This window comes from Oncorhynchus kisutch, linkage group LG9 (assembly GCF_002021735.2).
Source record: "Oncorhynchus kisutch isolate 150728-3 linkage group LG9, Okis_V2, whole genome shotgun sequence".
Lineage (NCBI taxonomy): Eukaryota > Metazoa > Chordata > Actinopteri > Salmoniformes > Salmonidae > Oncorhynchus > Oncorhynchus kisutch.
This window is the reverse complement of record NC_034182.2, coordinates 16,009,158-16,033,757: the sequence shown is the minus strand read 5'-3', so window position 1 is coordinate 16,033,757 and position 24,600 is coordinate 16,009,158. Positions and strand designations below refer to the sequence as shown.

Below are 24,600 nucleotides of genomic sequence, written 5' to 3'. Positions count from 1 at the left end.
ACAAAACCAAACCGTGAAGCTTTGGGCTATTTGCCCTGAACAAAGTCAAAGTTAACTTCCCACAAAACAGGTGGGGGAAGAGGGTACCTAAGTATGGTTCTCAATCAGAGACAACAATAGACAGCTGCCTCTGATTGAGAACCACACCTGGCCAAACACATAGAAATAGAAAATAGACTGCCCAACCAAATAACACCCTGACCAAACCAAAATAGAGACAAAAAACGCTCTCTACGGTCAGGGCGTGACAGTAACTACCTGTGAGAGCAGATACAGAACCAGTCATGCAACAAACGCATCCGATGGCACGGCAGTCATTGCATGGCCAATACCAACCTGATACAAATCGAATAATCCCACATGGATGTGGTTAGACTGTGTAATTTACACGCATATGTATGTCATTTATAAAGCAACTAAAGCAGGCAACGATAATGAATTAGAAGGTCTTGTGAGTGCATACGGGCACATGGCATTACATATGGAGGATGTGTTGGAGAGCAGATGGGCTAACTGCAGAGAGAGAATTTCAACACAGGTTAAACCCTCCCCTGACATACTGCTGCTCTAATGGCACAATACAGCCCTGTTGAGGCTCAGCGGCTCACATTGACCACACACACACACACACACACACACACACCAGCCTAACCAATAACTACATATGCTCTGACATTGCTTTGCACTTTCTCTGGCGTTCATGAAAACAAGCACCAACTGTGCAACAGCACACTTATGCTGCCACTCGATGGACAACATTCTATACGTGACATTCTACAGCCTACATTCTACAGGCTTGGAAACAAAGCCAACCTCTCCAAAATCTCACCTTGACTTCACAACACAAGAAGTATACATACATGTACTCATACGTGTACGTGTACAGACTCTCAGGTTTGAAAGGTAGAACTATGTCCTCCTCCTGACACAATAACCACTAATGTAAAGAAATCCCCTCTGAACCTTGTGTGACCGAATTTATCTTTGGAAGCATGTCGAGAGCAGCCTTTGTAAATACAGTATAAACCTACCCAGTCTGATGGAGAATGTAGGGGAGGCATAAAGGAAGAGAAGAGGCGAGAAGAAGAGGTCTCCAAGACAAACATGCCCCAGTGAGAGCAACATCAAAGACAGTGAGGTACTGTGTTGTCAAAAGGCCATATGGCTCAGCAGGAGATTAAATATTAAGGTGTGAAAGTGGGCTAATTCGGACACTACTGAGATTTCCTCATGGTGAGTTAAGGCGTCCGCATGCTTCCCAGTTGAAACAGTTCAATAATGTAGTGTATATGCACAATCTCTACCAAATGTGTGTGGACAACTGCTCATCGAACATCTCATTACAAATTCATGGGCATTAATAAGCAGTTGGTCCCCCCTTTGCAGCAAAAACAGCCTCCACTCTTCTGAGAAGGCTTTCCACTACACGTTGAAACATTGCTTAAGGGACTTGATTCCATTTAGCCACAAGAGCATTAGTGAGGTCGGGCACTGATGTTGGGAGATTAGGCCTGGCTCGCAGTCGGCGTTCAAATCCATCCCAAAGGTGTTCGATGGGGTTTGAGTTCAAGGCTCCACGCAGGCCAGTCAAGTTCTTCCGCACCGAACGACAAACCATTTTGGTATGGACCTTGCTTTGTGCATCGGGGAATTGTCATGCTGAAACAGGAAAGCGCCTTCCCCAAACTGTTGCCACAAAGTTGGCAGCACAGAATTGTCTGGAATATCATTGTATGCTGAAACGTTAAGATTTCCCCTTCCCTGGAACTACACCATGAAAAACAGCTCCAGACCACTATTCCTCCACCAAACTTTACAGTTGGCACTATGCATTGGGGCAGGTAGCGTTCTCCTGGCATCCGCCAAACCCAGATTTGTCCGTCGGACTGCCAGATAGTGAAGCCCGTTTCGTCACCCCGGAGAACATGTTTTCACTGCTCAAGAGTCCAATAGCGGCTAGCTTTACACCACTCCAGCTGACGCTTAGCAATGGAAACATATTACATGAAGCTCCCTACGAAAAGTTAATGTGCTGACGTTGCTTCCAGAGGCAGTTTGGAACTCAGTAGTGAGTGTTGCAACCGAGAACAGATTATTTTTACACGCTACGCACTTCAGTACTCGACGGTCCTGTTCTGTGAGCTTATGTGGCCTAACACTTTGTGGCGAGCCGTTGTTGCTGCTAGATTTTTCGACTTCACAATAACAGGACTTACAGTTGACTGGGGCAGCTCTAGCATGGCAGACATTTGACAGACTGACTTGTTGGAAAGTTGTCATCCTACGACGGTGCCACGTTGGAAGTCACTGAGCTCTTCAGTAAGGCCATTCTATGTTTGTCTATGGAGATTGCATGGCTGTGTGCTCGATTTTATACATCTGTCAGCAACAGGTGTGGCTGTAATAGCCAAATCCACTAATTTGAAGGTGTATGCACATACCTTGGTATATATAGTGTATTATGACGAGACTTTGAGATGTTTTTATTCGTTTTAGACTTCGGGGAGTCTTTTTCCGGCTGTTTAGGCACATTGCGAGGCAAGTCGAAGAATGGAGCCAAAGTCTACGCCCCTTCGTCTGTGACTGATCAACAGTAGGTATTCTTCAACAAAGTCTTTGTTGTCATTCAACGAGAGACGACTTGTTTTCATGCACATTTTCTCATAAAAAATAACGTAAAATTGCGCGACTAAGATCTCTTTGGCAAAAACGTTAAATTTAATGACAGATTTCTTGAGTTTTCTTAGATTAATTCTGACTATTTTGAGGAAGTGTATGTGGACAAACAGTACTATTGCCGCTTTTTTCTTGTTTGTCAAGCGAAGGCTTTTAAAGGGAATTATGGGAGCACACTCGCTCGGTTCGACTAGGCGCCAGCTGCACTGAAGTATGCTGATGCCTTAACTGTGGCACAGACTGTCTCAGGAGCATGTGGAAAGGAAAGGAGGAGAGGGAGGGACACAGACCGTCATAGGTCCCTCAGAGAAGGAGGGAGAGAGTGTCGTCATTCTCAACTATTTTGCAAATGTATTAAATATTAAAGGACTGAATTACATTCTATTTTTGGGTTTTGTTGAGGAAATTAATCTGTTTAAACTCTTTTTTTATGGTATACTTTTTCAAGTTGTATAATTATTGATAATCATTTCTCCACCTTGCTACAGCAGCCTAAACTTCAAAGTTAATCTCAGTGCCTAGTCTTCAATAGTTACTGGGTTATAATATAAACCATACAGTGACTTCCGAAGTTATTAAGACCCCTTGACTTATTCCGCATTTTGTTGTGTTACAGCCTGACATATGATTAAATATACATTCTCACCCATCTACACACAATACCATATAATAACAAAGTGAAAACATGTCTTTAGAACATTTTACATTTTGCTAATTTATTGAAAATGAAATACAGAAATATCTCATTTACATGAATTCACACCCGAGTCAATACCTTGTAGAAGCACCTCGGGAAGTGATTACAGCTGGTAGTCTTTCTGGGTAAGTCTAAGAGCTTTGTACACCTGGATTGGACAATATTTCCATTTCTCCTTTGCCAAGATAATCCATACATCTGACAGGTATGCCATATCAAGAAGCTGATTAAACAGCATGCTCATTACACAGGTGCATCTTGTGCTGGGGGTAATAAAAGGCAACAATAAAATGTGCAGTTTTATCACACAACACAATGCTACAGATGTCTCCGGTTTTGATGGAGCGTGCAATTGGCATGCTGACAGCAGGAATGTCAAATCTAGTCCTTTTATTTTTATCCTAAAAAACTCCCTTATCTTTGCCGACAACAAGCATAGCCATAACATGATGCAGCAACCACCATGCTTGAAAATATGAAGTGGGTACTCAGTGATGTGTTGAATTTTCCCCAAACATTACCCTTTGTATTCAGGACAAAAAGTTAAATTTCTTAGCCACATTTTTCCCAGTATTACTTTAGTGCCTTATTGCAAACAGGATGCATGTTTTGGAATATGCTTTATTCTGTACATGATTCCTTCTTTTCACTCTGTCATTTTGGTTAGTATTGTGGATTAGTAATGTTGTTCATCCATTCTCAGTTTTGTCCCATCACAGCCATTAAACTCTGTAACTGTTTTAAAGTCAACATTGGCCTCATGGTAAAATCTCTGAGTGGTTTCCTTCCTAACCGGCAACTAAGTTAGGAAGGACGCCTGTATCTTTGTAGTAACTGGGTTTATTGATAGACCATCCAAAGTGTAATTAATAACTTAACCATGCTCAAAGGGATATTCAATGTCTGCTTTTAAAATGTACCAATGGGGTCTTGGTTGTTGAACCTGTGTTTGAAATTAACTACTGGACTAATTCTATGTGTAGGATACAGAGATGAGGTAGTCACTAAAAAATAATGTTGACTATTATTGCACACAGAGTGAGTACAAGAAACTTATTATGTGACTTGTTAAGCTAATTTTTACTCTTGAACTTATTTAGGCTTGCCACAACAAAAGGGGTTGAATAGTTATTGACTCAGACATTTCAGCTGTAAATCTTTTAGAATTTGTAAGCATTTCTAAAATCATAATCCCACTAACATTTTGGGATACAGTGTGTAGGCCAGTGACATAATCTCTATGTAATTATTTGAATTTTGAGGCTGTAACACAACAAAATGTGGAAAAAGTTCAGGGGTGTGAATACTTTCTGAAGGCACTGCACATTACCTTTGTGCCCAGACATAAAATAGCCCCATTTACAAGTTTTTTCCTCCTACTCAAAATGATTGGGGAAGGGATCAATTCTACACTGTAGACCCTACTTGGATATAAACCCCCACTATGGCAGAACCACACATCTGAGAACACAGGGGTTGTCTTTAATCACGGATGCAGTAGCAGACATTTTCTCTCAATGCGAGAGAAGACATACAGCTTTTAATCGTTTCGCTACGTATTGGAGTGTGTGTGGGTGTGAGACTTGCGTGTGTACCGTGTTGAGTATGCGTACCGTGCTGAGTATGCTTACCGTGCGCGCGTGTGTGTGTAGGGGGCTTGGAGATGAAGAGCCAAGTGGAGGCTTGAGAGGTCCCTGTAGACAGGTTGTTGGCAGTGATCTTACGGTCATAACTGAGGGGAACAACCAAGGTTGTTAGCCCAAAAGGTCAACCACTCAGGGTTTAATTCATGTCGCGGTCACTCCCTGCAGGCCCGACCATTGATTAGAGAAACTCCACTCATTCACCACTCAAACCTCCAAAAACTCATATCAGCAAGAATGAAGTCTAGACAGTTATTCCTTATCACAACCCATCATCAGTGGATCCATAGTACAGGCAGCACATACTTCATATCTGCCAGGGCCTGCAGAGCCAGGGCTCAGAAGTGTTTTTGGAGATGTGATTTACTACCAATAATTCATAGGTAGAAATCAATGGAGTTTTATTTTGCGGTTAATTTTTGGTAGGCAGCAGCTCAGTGTTGACTTCATAAAAGCTGAATGTTTGAGGCCTTCCTGACTGCTGCTCTCTGGGATTTTTTTTTATTTTTTTATTTTACCTTTATTTAACCAGGCAAGTCAGTTAAGAACAAATTCTTATTTTCAATGACGGCCTAGGAACAGTGGGTTAACTGCCTGTTCAGGGGCAGAACGGCAGATTTGTACCTTGTCAGCTCGGGGGTTTGAACTTGCAACCTTCCGGTTACTATTCCAACGCTCTAACCACTAGGCTACCCTGCCGCCGATTACGACCTGGGAATTTGACTGGGTGAGTTCATAAGCAGTCAGAACAGTGATCTTGAGAGTGTATTAAACTTCATAACAACGTCATGAGAGTTTACAGGCTTACCACTTACTGTATGGTCAGTGACTTTATCTTGTCACTAAGGGGCTTCTCCTGCCATTTTGCTTTATTATTACGTGTCATAATGCTCTCTGACTGAATCTACAACCTTCACTTTGCCTGTGTGTGTGTGTGTTCTCTCCCAGTCAATAAAGGGGGTAGAACGGTAATTGAAGGAGAACAAGGGTATAGGTACACAATTACACCCCTCTACCCTCCGAGCGCCCCACCAAGACGTTGATGCCATGGTAATTAAAGTGAGTCATCAGGAGAGGAGGGTCAGCTTCCTCTACATCCCATAATGTAGACACACATTTTATACTCCAACACAACTGACAATCAATAGAGACACAATAAGTAATATCCTGCTATTATTGAATCCTAGTGTTATCCTAACAAGAGAGCACACAACAACAAAGTACATATGTCAACAAGCATCTAAATCAATGGCAGGGTCTGATAGTGGTGGATACAGAGGTACAGAGGAAGCCCTCCATCTCTCCCTTCATAATTTCCTCCCTCTCTCTAACGCCTTGAGGTAAACAAAAATAAAAGCCACGGCCGCTGTCAGACCACACACACACAAGGGCGCACGAAGTCTGTGTGGCTCGTCGATAGGGCTGGAGAGTTTTGACCACCAGCTAAATTCTAAAGTCCTCATACGACTTTAAGGAAGTAGCTGATTAGTAGAACCAAGTGAAAAGCCAGGGCCACTCCAGAGCTACTCTGTGTGTGTGTGTGTGTGTGTGTGTGTGTGTGTGTGTGTGTGTGTGTGTGTGTGTGTGTGTGTGTGTGTGTGTGTGTGTGTGTGTGAATGAAAGAGAGAGACAGAAAGAGAGAACGAGATGTGCATGATAAAATATATTAACAAATATATATATAAAATAATATACATTTATGTCAAATATATATACAGTTGAAGTCGGAAGTTTACATACACCTTAGCCAAATACATTTAAACTCTGTTTTTCACCATTTCTGACATTTAATTCTCGTAAAAATTCAGTGTCTTAGGATCACCACTTTATTTTAAGAATGTGTAATGTCAGAATAATAGGAGAGAGTGATTTATTTCAGCTTGTATTTCTTTCATCACGTTCCCAGGGGGTCAGAAGTTTATGTACACTCAATTTGTATTGGTAAAATTGCCTTTAAATTGTTTAACTTTGGTAAAACGTTTCAGGTAGCCTTCCACAAGCTTCCCACAATAAGTTGGGTGAATTTTGGTTCTGCCCACACATTTTCTATAGGATGGAGGTCAGGGCTTTGTGATGGCCGCTCCAAAACCTTGACTTTGTTGTCCTTATGCCATTTTGCCACAATTTTGGAAGTATGCTTGGGGTCATTGTTCATTTGGAGAACCCATTTGCGACCAAGCTTTAACTTCTTGACTGATGTCTTGAGATGTTGCTTCAATATATCCACATAATTTTCCTATCTATTTTGTGAAGTGCACCAGCCCCTCCTGCAAAAAAGCACCCCCACAACATGATTCAGCCACCCCCGTGCTTCACGGTTGGGATGGTATTCTTTGGCTTTTTCCTCCAAACATAACAATGGTCATTATTACCAAACAGTTCTATTTTTGTTTCATCAGACCAGAGGACATTTCTCCAAAAAGTACGATCTTTGTCCCCAAGTGCTGTTGCAAACTGTAGTCTGGCTTTTTAATGGCGGTTTTGGAGCAGTGGCTTCTTCCTTGCTGAGCGGCCTTTCAGGTTATGCCGATACAGGCCTCGTTTTACTGTGGATATAGATACTTTTGTACCTGGTTCCTCCAGCATCTTCACAAGGTCCTTTGTTGTTGTTCTGGGATTATTTGCACTTTTCGCACCAAAGTACGTTTATCTCTAGGAGACAGAACGCGTCTCCTTCCTGAGCGGAATGACGGCTGCCTGGTCCCATGGTGTTTATACTTGCGCACTATTGTTTGTACAGATGAACGTGGTACCTTCAGGCATTTGGAAATTGCTACCAATGATGAACCAGACTTGTGGAGGTCTTGGCTGATATCTTTTGATTTTCCCATGATCCAGAGCAAAGAGGCACTGAGTTTGAAGGTAGACCTTGAAATACATCCACAGGTACACCTCCAATTGACTCAAATTATGTCAATTAGCCTATCAGAAGCATCTAAAGCCATGACATAATTTTCTGGAATTTTCCAAGCTGTTTAAAGGCACACTCAATTTAGTGCATGTAAACTTCTGTCCCACTGGAATTGTGATACAGTGAATTATAATTGAAATAATCTGTCTGTAAACAATTGTTGGAAAAATGACTTGTGTCATGCACAAAGTAGATGTCCTAACCGACTTGCCAAAACTATAGTTTGTTAACAAGAAATTTGTGGAGTGGTTGAAAAATGAGTTTTAATGACTCCAACCTAAGTGCATGTAAACTTCTGACTTCAACTGTATCTGTCCTTCATGAGATCACCAAATGAAACACACTCGACATGACTGTCCCTTAAGTGTCCACGGACCACTCCCACATTCTCAAAAATATAAATATTGTTTAATTATTCAAGCTGTTGATGTCCAAGTGTCTCTCTGTGTTCCACTGTTTACATTCAAATCGCGAACACTACAGAGCATAGAGGCAGCGTATTTTATGAATGCCCATAAAACAACCGACTTCCCGCTCTCCCCCTCTACGAGAGAGAGAGCATGCTGTAGTGTGGATCCACTGTAACCTGATCCTTCAGATCGCCACAGGGGACTTACGACAGTAACTAGGCTTCTCCAAAACTGCACTCTGATGCCTACCAAACTTGCCAACAACTAATAGTGGGTACTCAGCACCCTGTTGTCTCTCAAATCACTCTGACATGAATGCAAATGCAACGAAATTCAAATCAAACACTTTGTGAGACCCTGAGTTTGAGTGGAATAGGGTTGCTTGATGCGCAGCGAGTCAGCTCCTCATAGCTGGTTGATGCCTGGAATTAAATAAGTGTTCCTATAAACCCATGTTGTGCAACATTTCTATAGACTATGCCATGCAATGAGAAAACAGTGTTTTGATGGCCTCTATTAAAAAAAGAAGGATCCCATCAGCTTCCTATAGGCTAGGCCTACTATACATTTATTTTGAAACTTTCCTAATATTAAGCACACTGCTTAATATACAACTGGAGTAGCCTACCTGGCTGGCAAGAAAATGAACTGCAGGAAAAGCGTCCTGCATTCACTATTCAAGTGTCCCTGTTCCGACAGATAACGGCCCATTCGAAACAGTCCACAGGGATGCTGGCTGGCACCTACTACCATTCCCCAATTCAAAGGTACTTAAATCTTTTGTCTTGTCCATTCACCCTCTGAATGGCACACATAACACAATCCATGTCTCAATTGTCTCAAGGCTTAAACCTTCTTTAACCTGTCTCCTCCCCTCCATCTACACTGATTGAAGTGGATTTAACAAGTGACATCAATAAGGGATCGTAGCGTTCACCTGGTCAGTCTATGTTTTGCATACTCAGTGTATAGTGCACTACTTTTGATTAGAACCCATAGGGATCTGGTCAAACATAGGGAGTAGGGTGCCATTTGAGAGATAACAAAAGGCAGTAACACTTTATGGTTTAATTAGGAAGTAGAATAGAGAGAGGGTGCTGTGTTTTTATGTCCTTACAAAACGCCTTCCTTGGCTCAGTGCTGTGCTGTAGCATGGTGTATTATACCGTATGTGGCGGAACAGAGGAGAGATGTTTGTTAGATAACCTACCTGTGGCCTAGGGTGTACTAGCGTTTAAGCAGCTCCCTCTGGAGCACATGTACAATAAAACAAAATGAAATAAAAAGATAACAGGCTACCTTAGATGATGCACTGCTGAGGCAAAGGAACACAATGCAGGACACATATACCTGCTTCCTACATGGAACCAGTCCTTCAGTGCTGCAGTCATTTTTATCTCTGCGATACTTCATGGATCAACTCATGTCATTAACGAACCGCCAGTTTATAGAAGTCAACCGCCAGTTTATAGTCAGACAGAAAAGCAGCAGACACTGTGGCCCTTCAGGGCCAAGCCACAGAGTTCTGCACCATTGTCCTACTGCAGCCTTTCAGAGGCTAGCTAGGTCGTACAATCTGAGGGGAGGGATGGGAAGAAGTCGGGGAGTTATAAAGGATGGTTTGTTAACAAGGCTTTTGTTTAGTAATAGTTCAGTGGTGCTGAGGCACGGGCTCATTGCTCTGAGCTGCTGACAGACCGAGAGAGCGATTGAGAGATAGAGAGCCAGAGGCACAGGCCACAGAGGCGAGGACTGACAGAGATGGATGACCTCCGCTGGATAGGGTCTTATGAAGGAACACAATGGGAGAATAATACACACACTGTGAGTGAGTGAAATGTGATAATTTGTGTGAATGCATGTGAGTGTTTTGTGTGTGTTCCTGCGTGCGCACAGTATGTGTGCGTACGTACGAGCGTGTTTGTGGTGTGTGTGTACCTGGTAGGTGTCCCAGAGGCGTATAGTGCAGCGTAACGGCAGCTCTCTCATCAGCAGGTTGTTCATCCAACGGAAGGCAAACTGGAGATACTCCACTTCATACTGCTGCATGTGGACGTGCACCGTTTCTGAAACACACCCATACACACAGATTCGTTAAACTGAAACACACACACACTTCCGTCAAACAATGATCAACGCACGCACATACAGTATGCACACACACGCCGGTCAGACACTGATGAACACACACATGCGCGGTTCACATGGACAGCCGCTGATAATCTTCTGATATCCACAGCGCGTACACACACACACACACAATTCTCTTTCCACCGATGATGGCTGGGCGGTCAGACAATACCGCAGTAATTGCATAGCTGTCAGTGGACCTCTCAAAGAACATTAAAGCTCCTATAGAGCTAGGGAGAAAGACAGCATTATAACAGTGTGTGTTGCGTGCAAGCGTGTGTATTACTGGGAGCGATTGACACTGGGAGCAGGGAGGGAGAGACGAAAGACAGCAACCAACCAAGCCGACTTGTGCTATAGTAGACTAATAGCTGTCATACAGCTAGGGTATTTATCACCTCAACCCCATCGAATACCTTTGGGATGAATTGGAACGCAGACTGCGAGCCAGGCCTAATCACCCAACATCCGTGCCCAACTTCACCAATGCTCTTGTGGCTGAATGGAAGCATGTCCCCGCAGCAATGTTCCAACATCTAGTGGAAAACCTTCCCAGAAGAGTAGAGGCGGTTATAGCTGCAAAGGAGGGACCAACTCCATATTAATGCCCATGATTTTGGAATGAGATGTTCGAGGAGCAGGTGTTCACATACTTTTGGTCATGTAGTGTATCTCCTAACTTTTGCCACACACAAGGCTTTACGACAGTAGCCTATTGCCACTTTGATGACTTATGATTGGCTAACAACAAGCTACAAGCGTCACACTCCACTTGTGAAAAGCAAGAGCAGCAGCATAAATGATAAAATGTCTCTCGCTCTCTCTCTCTCTACTGCAGCAGTCACGTTCGGGATCTGTACGGGCCCTTCCGGACTAGTCAGTTAAAATGACACATACCCGAGACCCGCAACAATCAGATCCGACCCGTTACATTATTTACAGTTCTGTGTCCGGAACGACTCGTGTCCCGGATTAGGTCTTGGGTACAGGTGGTTTTGTGAAGACCTCTAGTGTGCATAAATCTGAGACTCTGAAACAGCTAATCAGTTTGTTTGCATCAACAGAGTGACCAGGGGAGTGCAACTAGTTTTTCTTCACACACAATAAATGAATGCAACACATTCAGCAGAAAATAGCTTCATTTTCATCAGATGAAAAGAGAAGTGCCACACTATTTAGCCAGCGGCCACACATAAGTACATTAGCTTACAGGGAAAAAAAACGAGGTATTTCTTTGCAAAAACTATTCATGGCCATCGATTCCTCATGTTTATCATAGAAGAATGTAGCCAGCTACATTTCCTAAAGTTTTGCATGAAGTTCATCTTGCATTTTAACTACCCGGAGAAAAGTACGCATTAACGTGACCCCTGCTGTACCCATCACGATTCACTTCGTTTGTCACCCGACACATGTCAAGACACTTCACATTAGTTCGTTCTCGCACGCACACCCACACAAACACTCTCAGAGGGTGAGGTAAACAGTGAACACTTTCCCCTTTTTCGCTCTCGTCTCCACAGTTTAATTATCACATAGCTATGCTCCTGCGTAAACAACTTAGGCCTACCCTCATTAACAGTGAATAAATCACAGTAATATATCACTTCCAAACAGCTTCCATAATAAGAGGCAACAAACACTTTAGAGGAAATAAATAAAACATCTTGAAATTAAACTTCTCACATGTAGTCAGAGGAGTTGGCTTGGCTAAAGTACACTCAGATCTGGTACCAGGCTAAGACTAATGTTAAGAAGAGTAGAGAAACCATCCTACTATGTGTGTGTGAGAGAGTGGAGAGAGAGAGTGTGAGTGAGTGAGTGAGTGAGTGAGTGAGTGAGTGAGTGAGTGAGTGAGTGAGTGAGTGAGTGAGTGAGTGAGTGAGTGAGTGAGTGAGTGAGTGAGTGAGTGAGTGAGTGAGTGACACACAGAGAGAGACTGAGTAGTGAGTGAGTGGGAGAGAGAGAGAGAGTTGTCTGAGTTCCTCCTGGTCCCCTGGAAGTTAATTAGTTAGTTATTGTTTATCTGTTCTAGAGCCAGTAGGAGAGAGGAACAGCTGCTATAGCTGGGGAAGGAAGACCGAGAGAGTAAGATTATTAGTGTTTGCTTCAGTACTACGGAACCATTCTTTCTGCTCCCTCTCTTTCTGCAATAGAGAACATTATTTTACTCCGTTACAAACCCAGGGAGGAGGGAAGCACCTGCTTTTTTTTTTGGTTGAGGGAGAATTCAGTCAAGCCTGTGGTTGAAATTGTTTGCCCCAAAAAGTGCTTTACCAGATCAAAATCAAAGTCAGTGGTAATTAACTCATGAATTCGGTTTGCGAGTAGTCAGACTATAATATGGCAAAGAAGATGCAAGTTTTAGCAGGACTGTTTGTTTAGTAGAGAGTTTTGTTGCGAATTTAGCATCTGGGCAGACTCAGACTGGCAGCGCACGGCCTGCTAGGTAGATTTGGGTTGCGGGAGGACAGTTTGAGGTCAGGGGTCAGAGAAAAGACAAGTGATGGCGCTGAGATGCATTCTGCTGAGCTCCACACCTCTCCCTGACTTCTGCTCTCCTCCATCTATCCAATAATTACATCTTCGCAGTGACCCTCTCTTTCTCTTTCCGCATTCTCTCTCCCGCTCTCGTGCACGCTCTTTGTCCCTCATCTCTCTCCTCTTTCTCTCTCTTTCTTTACTCCTCTCTTTCCCCCCCTCTCCCTCCCTCTTAGCTACGTTTTCCGTGTGCATGTCCTGCCTGCATGGGTTCTCTGCGGAGCTTTTTCTATTACTTTACCAGACCTCCAGTACTCTGACAGTACTCTATAGAATTCATTTTCCATGGCATACAAACAGCGTGTCTTTTTGCGTCTGTGACAGCTCTGCTGTAGTCCTTGTCATGTTTCAGTGTCAGGCAAAGTTGATTACATAAGGAGATTGATAAGACACACCACAAAACGGTGCATCCTATATTCTTGAGTGTGTGTGTGGGTGTGTCTGTACTCTATATCCCAGGATGACAGTGTCTGTATGCCAGGCTACCAGTTCTTTCTCTCTGTGCTCTTAGTGATGGAATTTGTCACAACATCAGGAACGCGTCATTCAGTGCATCCTTCAATCACACACAGGGCTACAGCTCTGACGACTATGATTTAAGCCATCGACCAGGGACTCCAGTGTCCAAGATCAAAGTCAAATCCAGCAATAAAGAAGAAATCCTTCATACTCTCACTTACAAATCTCTTCAAAGCACAATAAACACATTCTTTTTTCATGCCAATGAATTAATGCATATTTGAGTTGCTTTTATGGTAAACAATATAGCAATATGCATAGAGCTGCTAAGACGGTAGAGGAAAGCCAAGCTCTATGGCCCTATGTGAATCAATAGGTTATGTGTAGGTGGATTGAGATGTCTAGAGGAGATGAGAGGAGCTCAGAGGAGAGGCAGAGAGATCAAAGGTGGGGTGACTGCAGGTTGAATCCTCACAGCAGAGACTTGACGTCAGAACAACCTAAAGCTCTGCCATGGACCTGTAATCACAGGCCTACTTAAGAGAGTGTGTGAAAGACACACGCAGGGAAGCACGCACAGTCACACACACACACACACAATCATGCGCATACACACGGAATAATACCATCTAACATCTTCAAACAAAGGAAACATACAAGGTTTTTCTTCATAGATACACTAGTCAACTGTTTTCCATTAATTCTATTCATACTTCTGCCTCAACAATCGAACCATGGGAGTCTTACATGTACATGATTCAGAGCGCAGAAACCATGCTGTTTCTCTCCTTCATTTGCATAAATAAATTCACCTTTAGCAATTTCCATGCTGATGAACCCTGAATGTATTCTGTATTCACACAGAACAGAGAGAGAGAGATGAGGAAAAATGTACAAACCTTACAGAGAGACACATAAAATTCATTTTAGGGGGTAGATCAGCTTTAATATTTCAGATAGATTGTAGCTTCCGGTGAACATTGGCGTGCTGGTAGAAATCACACGCTTTAGTGTCACGATAAGAAAACGGGGCTATCGTTTAATACTGTGTCGTTAGTTAGAGCGAAGCCCCTGATTGTTGCTAAAAGCACCCGGCGAAGGATCTGCCTTTTGGCTCCTGAGTAGAGGGGATAAAATGAATTGCATAATGAGGGGAGCAGGGGCAGCCAGGGGTGGAGAGGTGAAGAGTTCCACAGATTAGAGACGGCTCTGTTTTAGCTATAGAGTCAAAGGGGGGAATCCCAGGGCCTCAGAGAGAAGATCAATAGGTTAGGAGGATCTCCGCATCCAGATCAGGACTAAGTGGCTAGAGAGTTAACTCACCTTGTGTCCTATGTCTGACAAGAGTCATCTCACGCTACACTACCACTCAACAGCCTAACGGTCCAACTGATGGAGCAGCCCATCATAACTAAATGGACATAAACCTCAATACCTGTCTGCATTTCCCAACACCTCCGGAAAACGGTGTCTAACTCACTGACTAATGTCACCTGTAACATCAACTCAAGTAGAAAAATGAAAAGTGAGCATAAAAGATATCTTTAGCTGTGGTAGGCTAAACGCATAAAAAAAACGACCTCCCCTTTTGGCTTAAACTAGGTTTTTGTTCCCGTCCCACTCTCCTGGATTGAAGGTGACCGTTTTCTCCTCCTCATTTATCTAGAGCACACCCTGTGCACTACCACCTCAGCGCATTCATTTGAACTGTGAATGCACTCATCTCCATGCCTGGTTCTGTTTAAAGGGCCTGAGAGCTAGGATGGTAGTGTGGGCCGTGCCGGAGCAGGGGAACATGGGGGATTACAGGACGAGATAGGGGGCTGTCATCGATCACGTGGAGGGACGAACTCAACACACATCTATATGCACACACACACACACCACCTTATCTCTGCTTCAAAGAGATATAGATAACTTAAATTAGTACATAGCTTCCATACTGTACTGTACATACAGGAGCCCATCTTTCTACTCTTCACAAACTCCTTGTAGTATATAACATGTTAATACCCATCTAATCAACACATCAATCAACTTATGAACCCCGTTCTTTAAAAAAAAGCACAAAACAAAATGACACCCTGGTCAGGCAGCTAATGACAGACAGCAGTGACCCTAGGCGGCTACTGTGCGGTGAGTGAACACAATGGCATGAGTGACTGATTTCTAAAGCTATAGTGAGTGAACACATTGGCATCGACTCCTTTCTATAGCTCCACACGGCCCAGGCCATCCATCCATCCATCCACGGGAGTGTATTTCTAAAGAGCAGAGAGAGAAGAGAGGAGACGAGCTGCCGCGTCCCTGCATCAGTCGGTCAAACGTAAACAAAGCCCAGAGAGAGGCAGAGAGAAGGGGAAAGGAAATGGAACAGAGGGAGATCGATGCTGTTGGGGGGGGGGGGGGGGGGGGGGGGCTTTGTGTGTGATCTGATTCCCATTTCTGTAATAGCCTCACACCAGCCTCTGTCTTTTAGAGAAACACAGCCCCACACAAAGGAGGATGAGGATAGAGAGGAGGAGAGATGTGTATTACTCCTGCTGTGTTGTGTGGAGAGGAGATTAGGCCCTGAGAGAGAAGATGCCATGTGGAGGACGAAGAGGAGATTTGAGGGACGCACAGTCCCACACACGGTTAGGGTGCACGCAACCCCGGTCTTAGTCATATTCCGTTTTAACCCTGTAAGCCTCTTCAGCTGGAATCTATATATCTCTACACACTGTAGCCTATATTTTAGATGTAGTGCACACGTACAAAGGCATGAATGTCTGAATGGCATGCAATGTTCTTTTCGAACCCTTACAAGAGTAGCATGGCTGACACCAGCTCTCAAAGACACAGCTCGTTGTGTAGTCAAATGGGTCACGCGGCAGCCATGCTGTTACAAAAGCAGACGTCTTTCATACCAGCTATCGCCATATCATCCTGGCAAATCAACTATTATACAACTGTCTGTCCTTGAATATACCAAGCTTGAATAACCTCAAACACATTACGGAATCGGAGCGAATCTCCAACATACTCATCTGCGCCTATAAAGTATACGCTCCCTGCACTAGTTCAGTTACACGGTCTGAGATAAAGTGAACATTCTTTGAAACATTCTGTGGAAGTCTGCAATAAATAATATAGTATAAAGTTAGATATTCAATGAGGGGGGGGGGGGGGGGGGTACAGCAGGTACCCCTCCACCCCTCATCCCTCCACTTCTCCTCCCCCGTAATAATGCAGGCCTGTAATAACAGAGCTAGAGGAAGCAGGAAACTGCTACAGGGGGACAGGACCCATTGGCTCCCACTGCCTCTCTGCTCGGAGATGTACAGATTAGGTGGTACGGTAAGCAGAGACCTGGTTATACTAGAATAGGGGTAGGCAACCCTGTTCCTGGAGTGCCGCAGGTACTGTATGATTTTGTTCCATCTAGGCACCCCACCTGACCAACTGAGCTAATTGATCAGTTCAGTGATTGCCTAAATTCAACACACCTGGTCTTCCAGGTCGGTTAAATCAAAAAACATTTAGTGCCTGCGGCACTGCAGGACTAGGGTCGCCTACCCCTGTACTAAAATAACCAGGGTGGTTGTTTTGACCCGAGACGGGTCGTGCACCAAAATGTGTTAGTGATTTGTCAGGGGCCTATTGGAGGTTGAACGTTCACTCCTCTGTTAAATTCAGCAGGGATTGGTCAGAGAGCCTAGGCTATGCTCTCTGCTATATAGGCTACTGTACTCTATGGACCTAGTGCTACACAGAGGCAGAGAAAAGGGAGAGTTCTTGAGGCATCGTGCCAAACCGTTTTCCTCTCTACACCCCTGCCGATTTGAGAGGCAAGTGTGGGTGGTTGAGGGTCCAGGGAGGGCTGTGCCCTCCCGCTCTCTCTATTCCTCTCTGTTCTGTTTCCTCTTCTCTCTCTTTCCTCTTCTCTCTCTGGTCTCTCTTTCCCCACGGTGTGTTTGTGTTTTTCTTTCTACTCGCTCTACTCTCTCTCTCCTTTGCTCCCTGTTTGAGGGAGATAAAGGCAGGTGAGCTGGCAGTGTTTGGGCTGAAGGGCAGGCAGGGAGAGACTGAAGGACGGACCTGAGCTGCTGATACAGAGCAGACGAGTCACAGGGTAGGACGGGACGAAGCGTTAATGCAATCAGACACTGGGGTGAGATCAGCACCACTTCACCACCTCTCCCCTCCGTCACAGGTGGTCAAATTGGACTGGATCAGCCAAGGAATGAGGAATTACAAGACTCTGTGGAGGCCGTATAACACAACAACACAGATCAGTTTCTGTATTATCATCATCATCATCAGGTGGGGATCAGTTTCTCATGTCATCACATATTTGCTATGCATGTAATTTAATCTATCAGCATCACTGCAAAGGACAATGCAAGGTGAGATCAATTCACCATTACACTGTCAACTCGTAAGGCACCTTGAAAAGCCCTACAAAATGCAGCATCATTAGTATCTAATATAATTACAGGGGCCAAATTAGAAAATACCTCTTCATATAGTGTAGTCTGGGCAGATATTGTGGTTGCTGTTCTAGCATGATGTGGCTATTCAGCTGTATGACCACAATGTGTCTTTGCTGATGGCATCACGAGTGAGGGACAGTTTAGGTCTTTCTCTCACACTACCTCCACGCCCTCCTTCCACTCCCATCTTTCTCTGTCGCGTCCAGACGCTCCGCTGTGCTTACAGACATTATGTCAGGGAAGGCTGGCAGGCTGGTTAGATTCTGTGATGTCCCTGTGGTGCTAAGATAGCTCCTTCCTTTCTGTCACCTGACAGAGCAGAGCCATATGGCTGAGGAGCCAGAGGTGTGCTTCAGGAACATGTCTGAACATCAGGGCCACAGCCCATCAAGTAGCACCAATCTGGGCAGGCCATCTTTCAGTGGTACACCTCCAGCCCTGGCTAGCACACACCGTATAACATCAGAGACTGTGGTAGGGGAAAAATACACCGTGGTAATAGGATCAAATACAAATTGGTTTGTGTACCACATAGAGCAAGAGACTAAGGCTGATATGTGTCTCTGAAGGAAGGGAATGTAGCAAGGGCACTGATCTATCTCTTCACCACAGCTGTTGCATCTAATTCTTTCTTCCCATCTTCCCTTTTTCTCTCTCTTCTTCACTGGCTCCATGTCCTTCTCTTCCTTTCTCTTCCCCTTTTTCTCTATTTTTCTTTCTTGTGCCCTGCTCTTCTCTGCACTCTGAACAATTTCCTCTTTTCAAGATGTAAATTCCAGTGTGGAATGGTGGTTTGGTGGTTATTTTTAAGTCACTCTGGGCTTTGTAGGACTGTTGTTACACTGTGCCATTATCCCAAAATGACCCCCTTGGAGCCATGTCCTGTGTCAGGTTTAATCAGCTAGAAGAGAGCTGGCAGAGTGGTGCTGCATAACATCTCCCCTAGAACAGCCCTAATGGATCTAGTTACGCAGAGGTGGAAATCAATCCACACCAACTCATACATGTACAAGGACATACTCACACACATAAACATGCATGGGCAAACACACAAACTGATATGCACACGCACGTGTATTTGATTATTTCCTGTGTATTTAAGTCGTTGTGGCCTGAATCAACTGGAATATTGGAAGTATTCAAAAGTATTTTCAAATACTTTCCTAAAAATAGCCTACTACTTTAAAGTATTTTCACAAACATATTTCGAAATACATGATTTAAAATACCAAACAGACCTGGTTCAAGTGCATGTACATCCTAGATGTAGAAATAAATGTGGAAATGTAAAAATAGGTGTACTTCCTAAATTAAGAAAGCTAAATCAAGCTACTCTCTAAGTTATATCACAGACTCTGCTGGTGATCCATCTACATTTTGGAAAATAGTTAATGCATTGAAGCATGGCAATTCCTCTCCTTCCCTGCATAAGCAAGTTGTGTCAGACACTGGCATCATTACTGAGAAAAATAAGACAAGTGATGCTTTCACCATTTTATCTCTCCAGGCTTTTTATTTTAAGAAATGCTGGTTAAATCGACCCTGGGCAGTCAGTCGACTACTATTCCCTCTCCCAGCCGCCACTTGGCTCGTTGGAAGATCAGTCAACTTCTAGTGAATATGTTTCCATTTTCAACAACCAGGGCTTGACATTAACTTTTTTAGCCACTTGTCCTTTGAACAAGTAGGACAGATTTTTTTTTTACTTGTCCGAAAGCTGAAGTCACAAAATAAAAGGTCTGTAACACCATCAGTCAAAAGTGTGACTGAAAATGTGTCAAGTACATAGTAGTGATATGAAAAAAAATGATGTGCTTGCCCATAGACCACGTGTCAAACTCGTTCCACGGAAGGCCGAGTGTCTGCGGGTTTTCGCTCCTCCCTTGTGCTGATTGATGAATTAAGGTCACTGATTAGTAAGGAATTCCCCACCTGGTTGTCTAGGTCTCAATTGAAAGGGAAAAAAAACTATAACCAGCAGACAATAGGCCCTCCATGGAATGTTTGACACCCCTGCCATAGACGATGATATCTCCCCCTAGCAGCCATCCAAAATAACGTACAAACTCAATTATTCCATTTTTTTTAAAGAAGGAAAGACCGCTACGCATTTATTGGCATGCTATTGGAAGGACAAGAAGAATCATGACATTGGCAAAATACATTTAGCTGAGCCAAATCTTTTCAAATAGCTTATTTCACTCTGGTGGAGTTGTGACACGAAAGAGATGTGTAGTAGCCTAGGCCTATCTGGCTAGCTTTGTCTGCCAAAGTGTGCAGATGGAGCGAGTGACACAGTCAACGAGCCTCGCTAGCAGTGCGTCTTGTGCTGGGTTGTCATCACGGGCTGCAGAGCAACTCTGCTATCCTCAGAACTGGAAAATTATAAACTGATTAGCATTTTTTTCCTCATCCTCTTCTCTTATTAAACCTAGGCTACTATATGCATTGTAAGTAGGTTGCACTATGCTAGAATAATATGGAAATAGGCATAGGTCACCTACTCATTTCATTTCATAAGCATTCCTCAGCTGAAGCCTAAGTTTTTGACTCCTCATTGGATTGAGAATAGCATAGACTCCAACTTCCATAATTCATCTCATTTAAAAGCTGCAACTTTAGGACATTAAACGCTCAAATAATTTGGAAAATACTCTTCATAACTTTAATTTGTCTTTGACTTTTATGATATTTTATTTTGGTTTATAAAGCTTTTGGTTGTTTGGTTCACAATGGCAAGGAATGATTTTTTTGGGGCCTCGTATGCATAAAGTCTGTCTTATAATGCTTTGCTCAACAAGAAGGTGTTGTTCAAATTTCTCATTAGATGTGTATATATTGCTATCGTTTCTTCTCTCTCTCTCATTATTATCATAAGCCTCGGGGTTATTACCATAAGCCTTGGGGTTATTCAAAAACAATAAAACTTTCTGAGAAAGTCCAGAACTCTGTTACATTCATTTATTGCACCTTGATCATGAAAAAGCATGGCAGGAGAAATCTAGGATGAATTACATTGAAGAGTGGCTTAATAGGCCAGGTCACATTCATATCAAAACTACATTTTCTGACCGGATATTTTGTGGTGCTTTGGTGAGGCTCTTAGCTCGGTCTACATTGTTCTCGTTTTGTATAAATATAACTTATTTAGAGAAATTTGTTATAGCAAATTGGAATATAGGCAATTTACTGTAAACCATGCACTGCGGAGCTGCTTGATCCAATTCTGATCTGATCTGAGTAATAGTTTGATAGTGATTTTCAATTTTTTTTGTAAAAAATGTTTTTACTTACCCCATACAAGCCTTAATGTAGAGCCCTGAAAACATGATATTAATTAATTGACAACTTAGATCCTTCCTTCCTATGAGATGTATTCTAAGTGCTCACAAGTCTGGTTTCATGCTGGTTTATAGCACCATCCCTAATGCAACCTTGGTGTTAAACGATGTGGTAAAGGGTATGGATAAGAGAATACTGTTGACCACTCTTTATTGATTCAAAAATTGTCTCCAGTCGTTTGACATGTTTCTGTGGACATTATGGATATTATTTGGAATATAATATTCGTCTGCGTTGTCGTGAATGCTCTTTCCTGTGGATTTCTGAACATAACGCAACAAACAAACGTCGGTATTTTGGGTATAAAAATAATCTTTATGGAACAAAAGGAACATTTGTTGTGTAACTGGGAGTCTCGTGAGTGAAAACATCCGAAGATCATCAAAGGTAAACTTTTTTTGGGATTGCTTTTCTGATTTTCGTGACCTAGCTACTTAATGCTTAGTGTACACAATGTTATGTTATGCTATCGATAAATTTACACAAACGCTTGGATTGCTTTCGCTGTAAAGCATAATTTCAAAATCTGAGACGACAGGTGGATTAACAAAAGGCCAAACTGTGTTTTGCAATATTGCACTTGTGTCCATATAAACAATGCTGTTCCATCTACAATTCCCCCCCAGGGAAATTGAAGAGAATTCTCTTTGGTTATAGTCATGTATATCCCCCCTCAAAGAACTTCACTGGACTTTATGCAAACTGGAAACCACAAATCCTGAGGTCGCATGTATTGTAGCTGGGGACTTTAGCAAAGCAAATTTGAGGAAAAGAATGCCAAAATTTTATCAACACATTGACTCGCGCTGCTAAAACAATCGACCACTGCTACTCCAACTTCCGGGATGCCTTACAAGGCCCTCCCCCGCCATCCTTTCGGCAAATCTGATTAGTAGTCCATTTTGCTCCTCCCTTCATATAGGCAGAAACTCAAACAGGAAGTAACCATGCTAAGAACTATTCAACGCTGGTCTGACCAATCGGAATCCACGCATCAATATTGTTTTGATTACATGGATAGGGATATGTTCTGGGAAGCCTCAGAGAATAATAATATATTATTGACAAATATACTGATATGGTGACTGAGTTTATCAGGAAGTGTATAGGAGATGTTGTACCCACTGTGACTATTAAAACATACCCTAACCAGAAACTGTGGATAGATGGCAGCATTCGCGCAAAACTGAAAGCATGAACCATCGCATTTCACCATGGCAAGCTGACTGGGAATATGGCCGAATTCAAACAGTGTAGTTATTTTCCCTCCGTACGGCAATGAAACAGGCAAAACGTCAGTAATGAGCTAAACAGGATTTGCAATTCAATGTCTCAGCCACAAGACGAATGTGGTAGGATCTACAGACAATCACATACTACAAACTAGCCACGTCGGACACCGAGATCTTGCTTCCGGACAAGCTAAACACCTTATTCGCCCGCTTTGAGGATAACACAGTGCCACCGACGCGGCTCGCTATCAAGTACTGTGGGCTCTCCTTCCTGTGGCCGACATGAGTAAGACATTTAAACGTGTTAACCCTCGCACGGCTGCTGGCCCAGACGGCATCCCTAGCCGTGTTCTCAGAGCATGCGCAGACCAGCTGGCTTGAGTGTTAACTGACATATTCAATCTCTCCCTATCACAGTCTACTGTCCCCACATGATTCAAGATGTCCACCATTGTTCCTGTACCCAAGAAAGCCAAGGTAACTAAATTACTATCACCCCGTAGCACTCACTTCTGTCATCATGAACTGCTTTGAGAGACTAGTCAAGGACCATATCAAATCTACCTTACCTGATACCCTAGACCTACATCAATTTACTTACTACCCCAAAAAGATGCACAGACGATGCAATCACCATCGCACTGCATACTGCCGTATCCCATCTGGACAAGATGAATACCTATGTTAGAATGCTGTTCATTGACTATAGCCCAACATTCAACACCATAGTACCCTCAGAGGTCATCATTAAGCTTCAGGCCCAGGGTCTGAACACCACCCTGTGCAACTGAGTCCTGGACTTCCTGACGGGCCGCCCACAGGTAGGGAAGGTAGGAAAACACACCTCCACTTCGCTGATACTCAACATTGGGTCCCCACAAGGATGTGTGCTCAGCCCCCACCTGTACTCCCGGTTCACCCAAGACTGCATGGCCTCGCACGCCTCCAACTCAATCATCAAGTTTGCAGGCGACACAACATCTGTAGGCCTGATTACCAACAACGACAATACAGCCTACAGGGAGGAGGTGAGGGACCTGGGAGATTAGCACCAGGAAAATAACCTCTCACCCAACATCAACAAAACAAAGAAGATAATCGTGGACTTCAAGAAACAGCAGAGGGAACATCCCTCTATGCACATTGACGGGACCACAGTGGAGAAGGTGGAAAGCTTCAAGCTTATATATTTGTGTGTATTGTTGTTTGATCTGCTTTTAGGGTTTTTTGCAGCTTCCTTGTCCAAGGTTCTCAAAAAGGTTATGAATTGATGCCTCTAGGGCAATTCAAAAGGCTGATTGTTTTCTATGATTGTGTTTTGATTTGTGTATTGATGTGAATATTTATGTGCATTATGAATGTGTATGAGTGTTAATGCAGGGCTCAACTGAGAAACACACATTGGTCTCAGCATGACTCCCTGTTGAAAAAAAAAGTATAAAAAAATGTATATGAATAATGTATAAGTATTTTCAAATATATGCCAATACTTTCCATTCCCATATCAAAAAATATCAAAAAACTTGCTTCCAAATGTCTTTAAAAGTAGTTTAAAAATACCCTAAATAGTATTTGAACCCAGGACTCACGCGCACGAACGAACCCTGTGCAAAGTATTTAACCACAGCCAATTAACACATTGGATTTGTCACATGCGCCAAATACAACAGGTATTCACCTACAGTGAAATGCTTACTTACAAACCCTTAACCAACAATGCAGTTTTAAGAAAAATACCAAAAGAAAAATAAACAAAAGTAACGAACATCAGTAAAATGACAATAGCAAGGCTATATACAGGGGTACTGGTACAGAGTCGATGTGCGGGGGCACCAGTTAGTCGAGGTAATTGATGTAATATATACATGTAGGTGGGGGGGGGTGCAATGCAAATAGTCTGGGTAGCCATTTGATTAGATGTTCAGAAGTCTTAAGGCTTGGGGGTAGAAGCTTTTTTGAAGCCTCTTGGACCTAGACTTGGCGCTCCGGTACTGCTTGCCGTGCGGAGGCAGAGAGAACAGTCCATGACTAACGTGGCTGGAGTCTGACAATTTTTAGGGCCTTCCTCTGACACCGCCTGGTAT

At 43.2% G+C, this 24,600-nt stretch overlaps 1 protein-coding gene across 1 annotated transcript in view; it reads right to left on the bottom strand.

Annotated features, from left to right (window-relative positions):
- tbc1d22a (TBC1 domain family, member 22a) overlaps positions 1 to 24,600 on the bottom strand; it is a 185,243-nt gene that overhangs the window by 46,069 nt on the left and 114,574 nt on the right. The window contains exon 12 of the mRNA XM_031832031.1: positions 10,276 to 10,403. Coding sequence (XP_031687891.1) covers positions 10,276 to 10,403 — 128 coding nt within the window. The remainder of the gene's footprint in view (positions 1 to 10,275; positions 10,404 to 24,600) is intronic.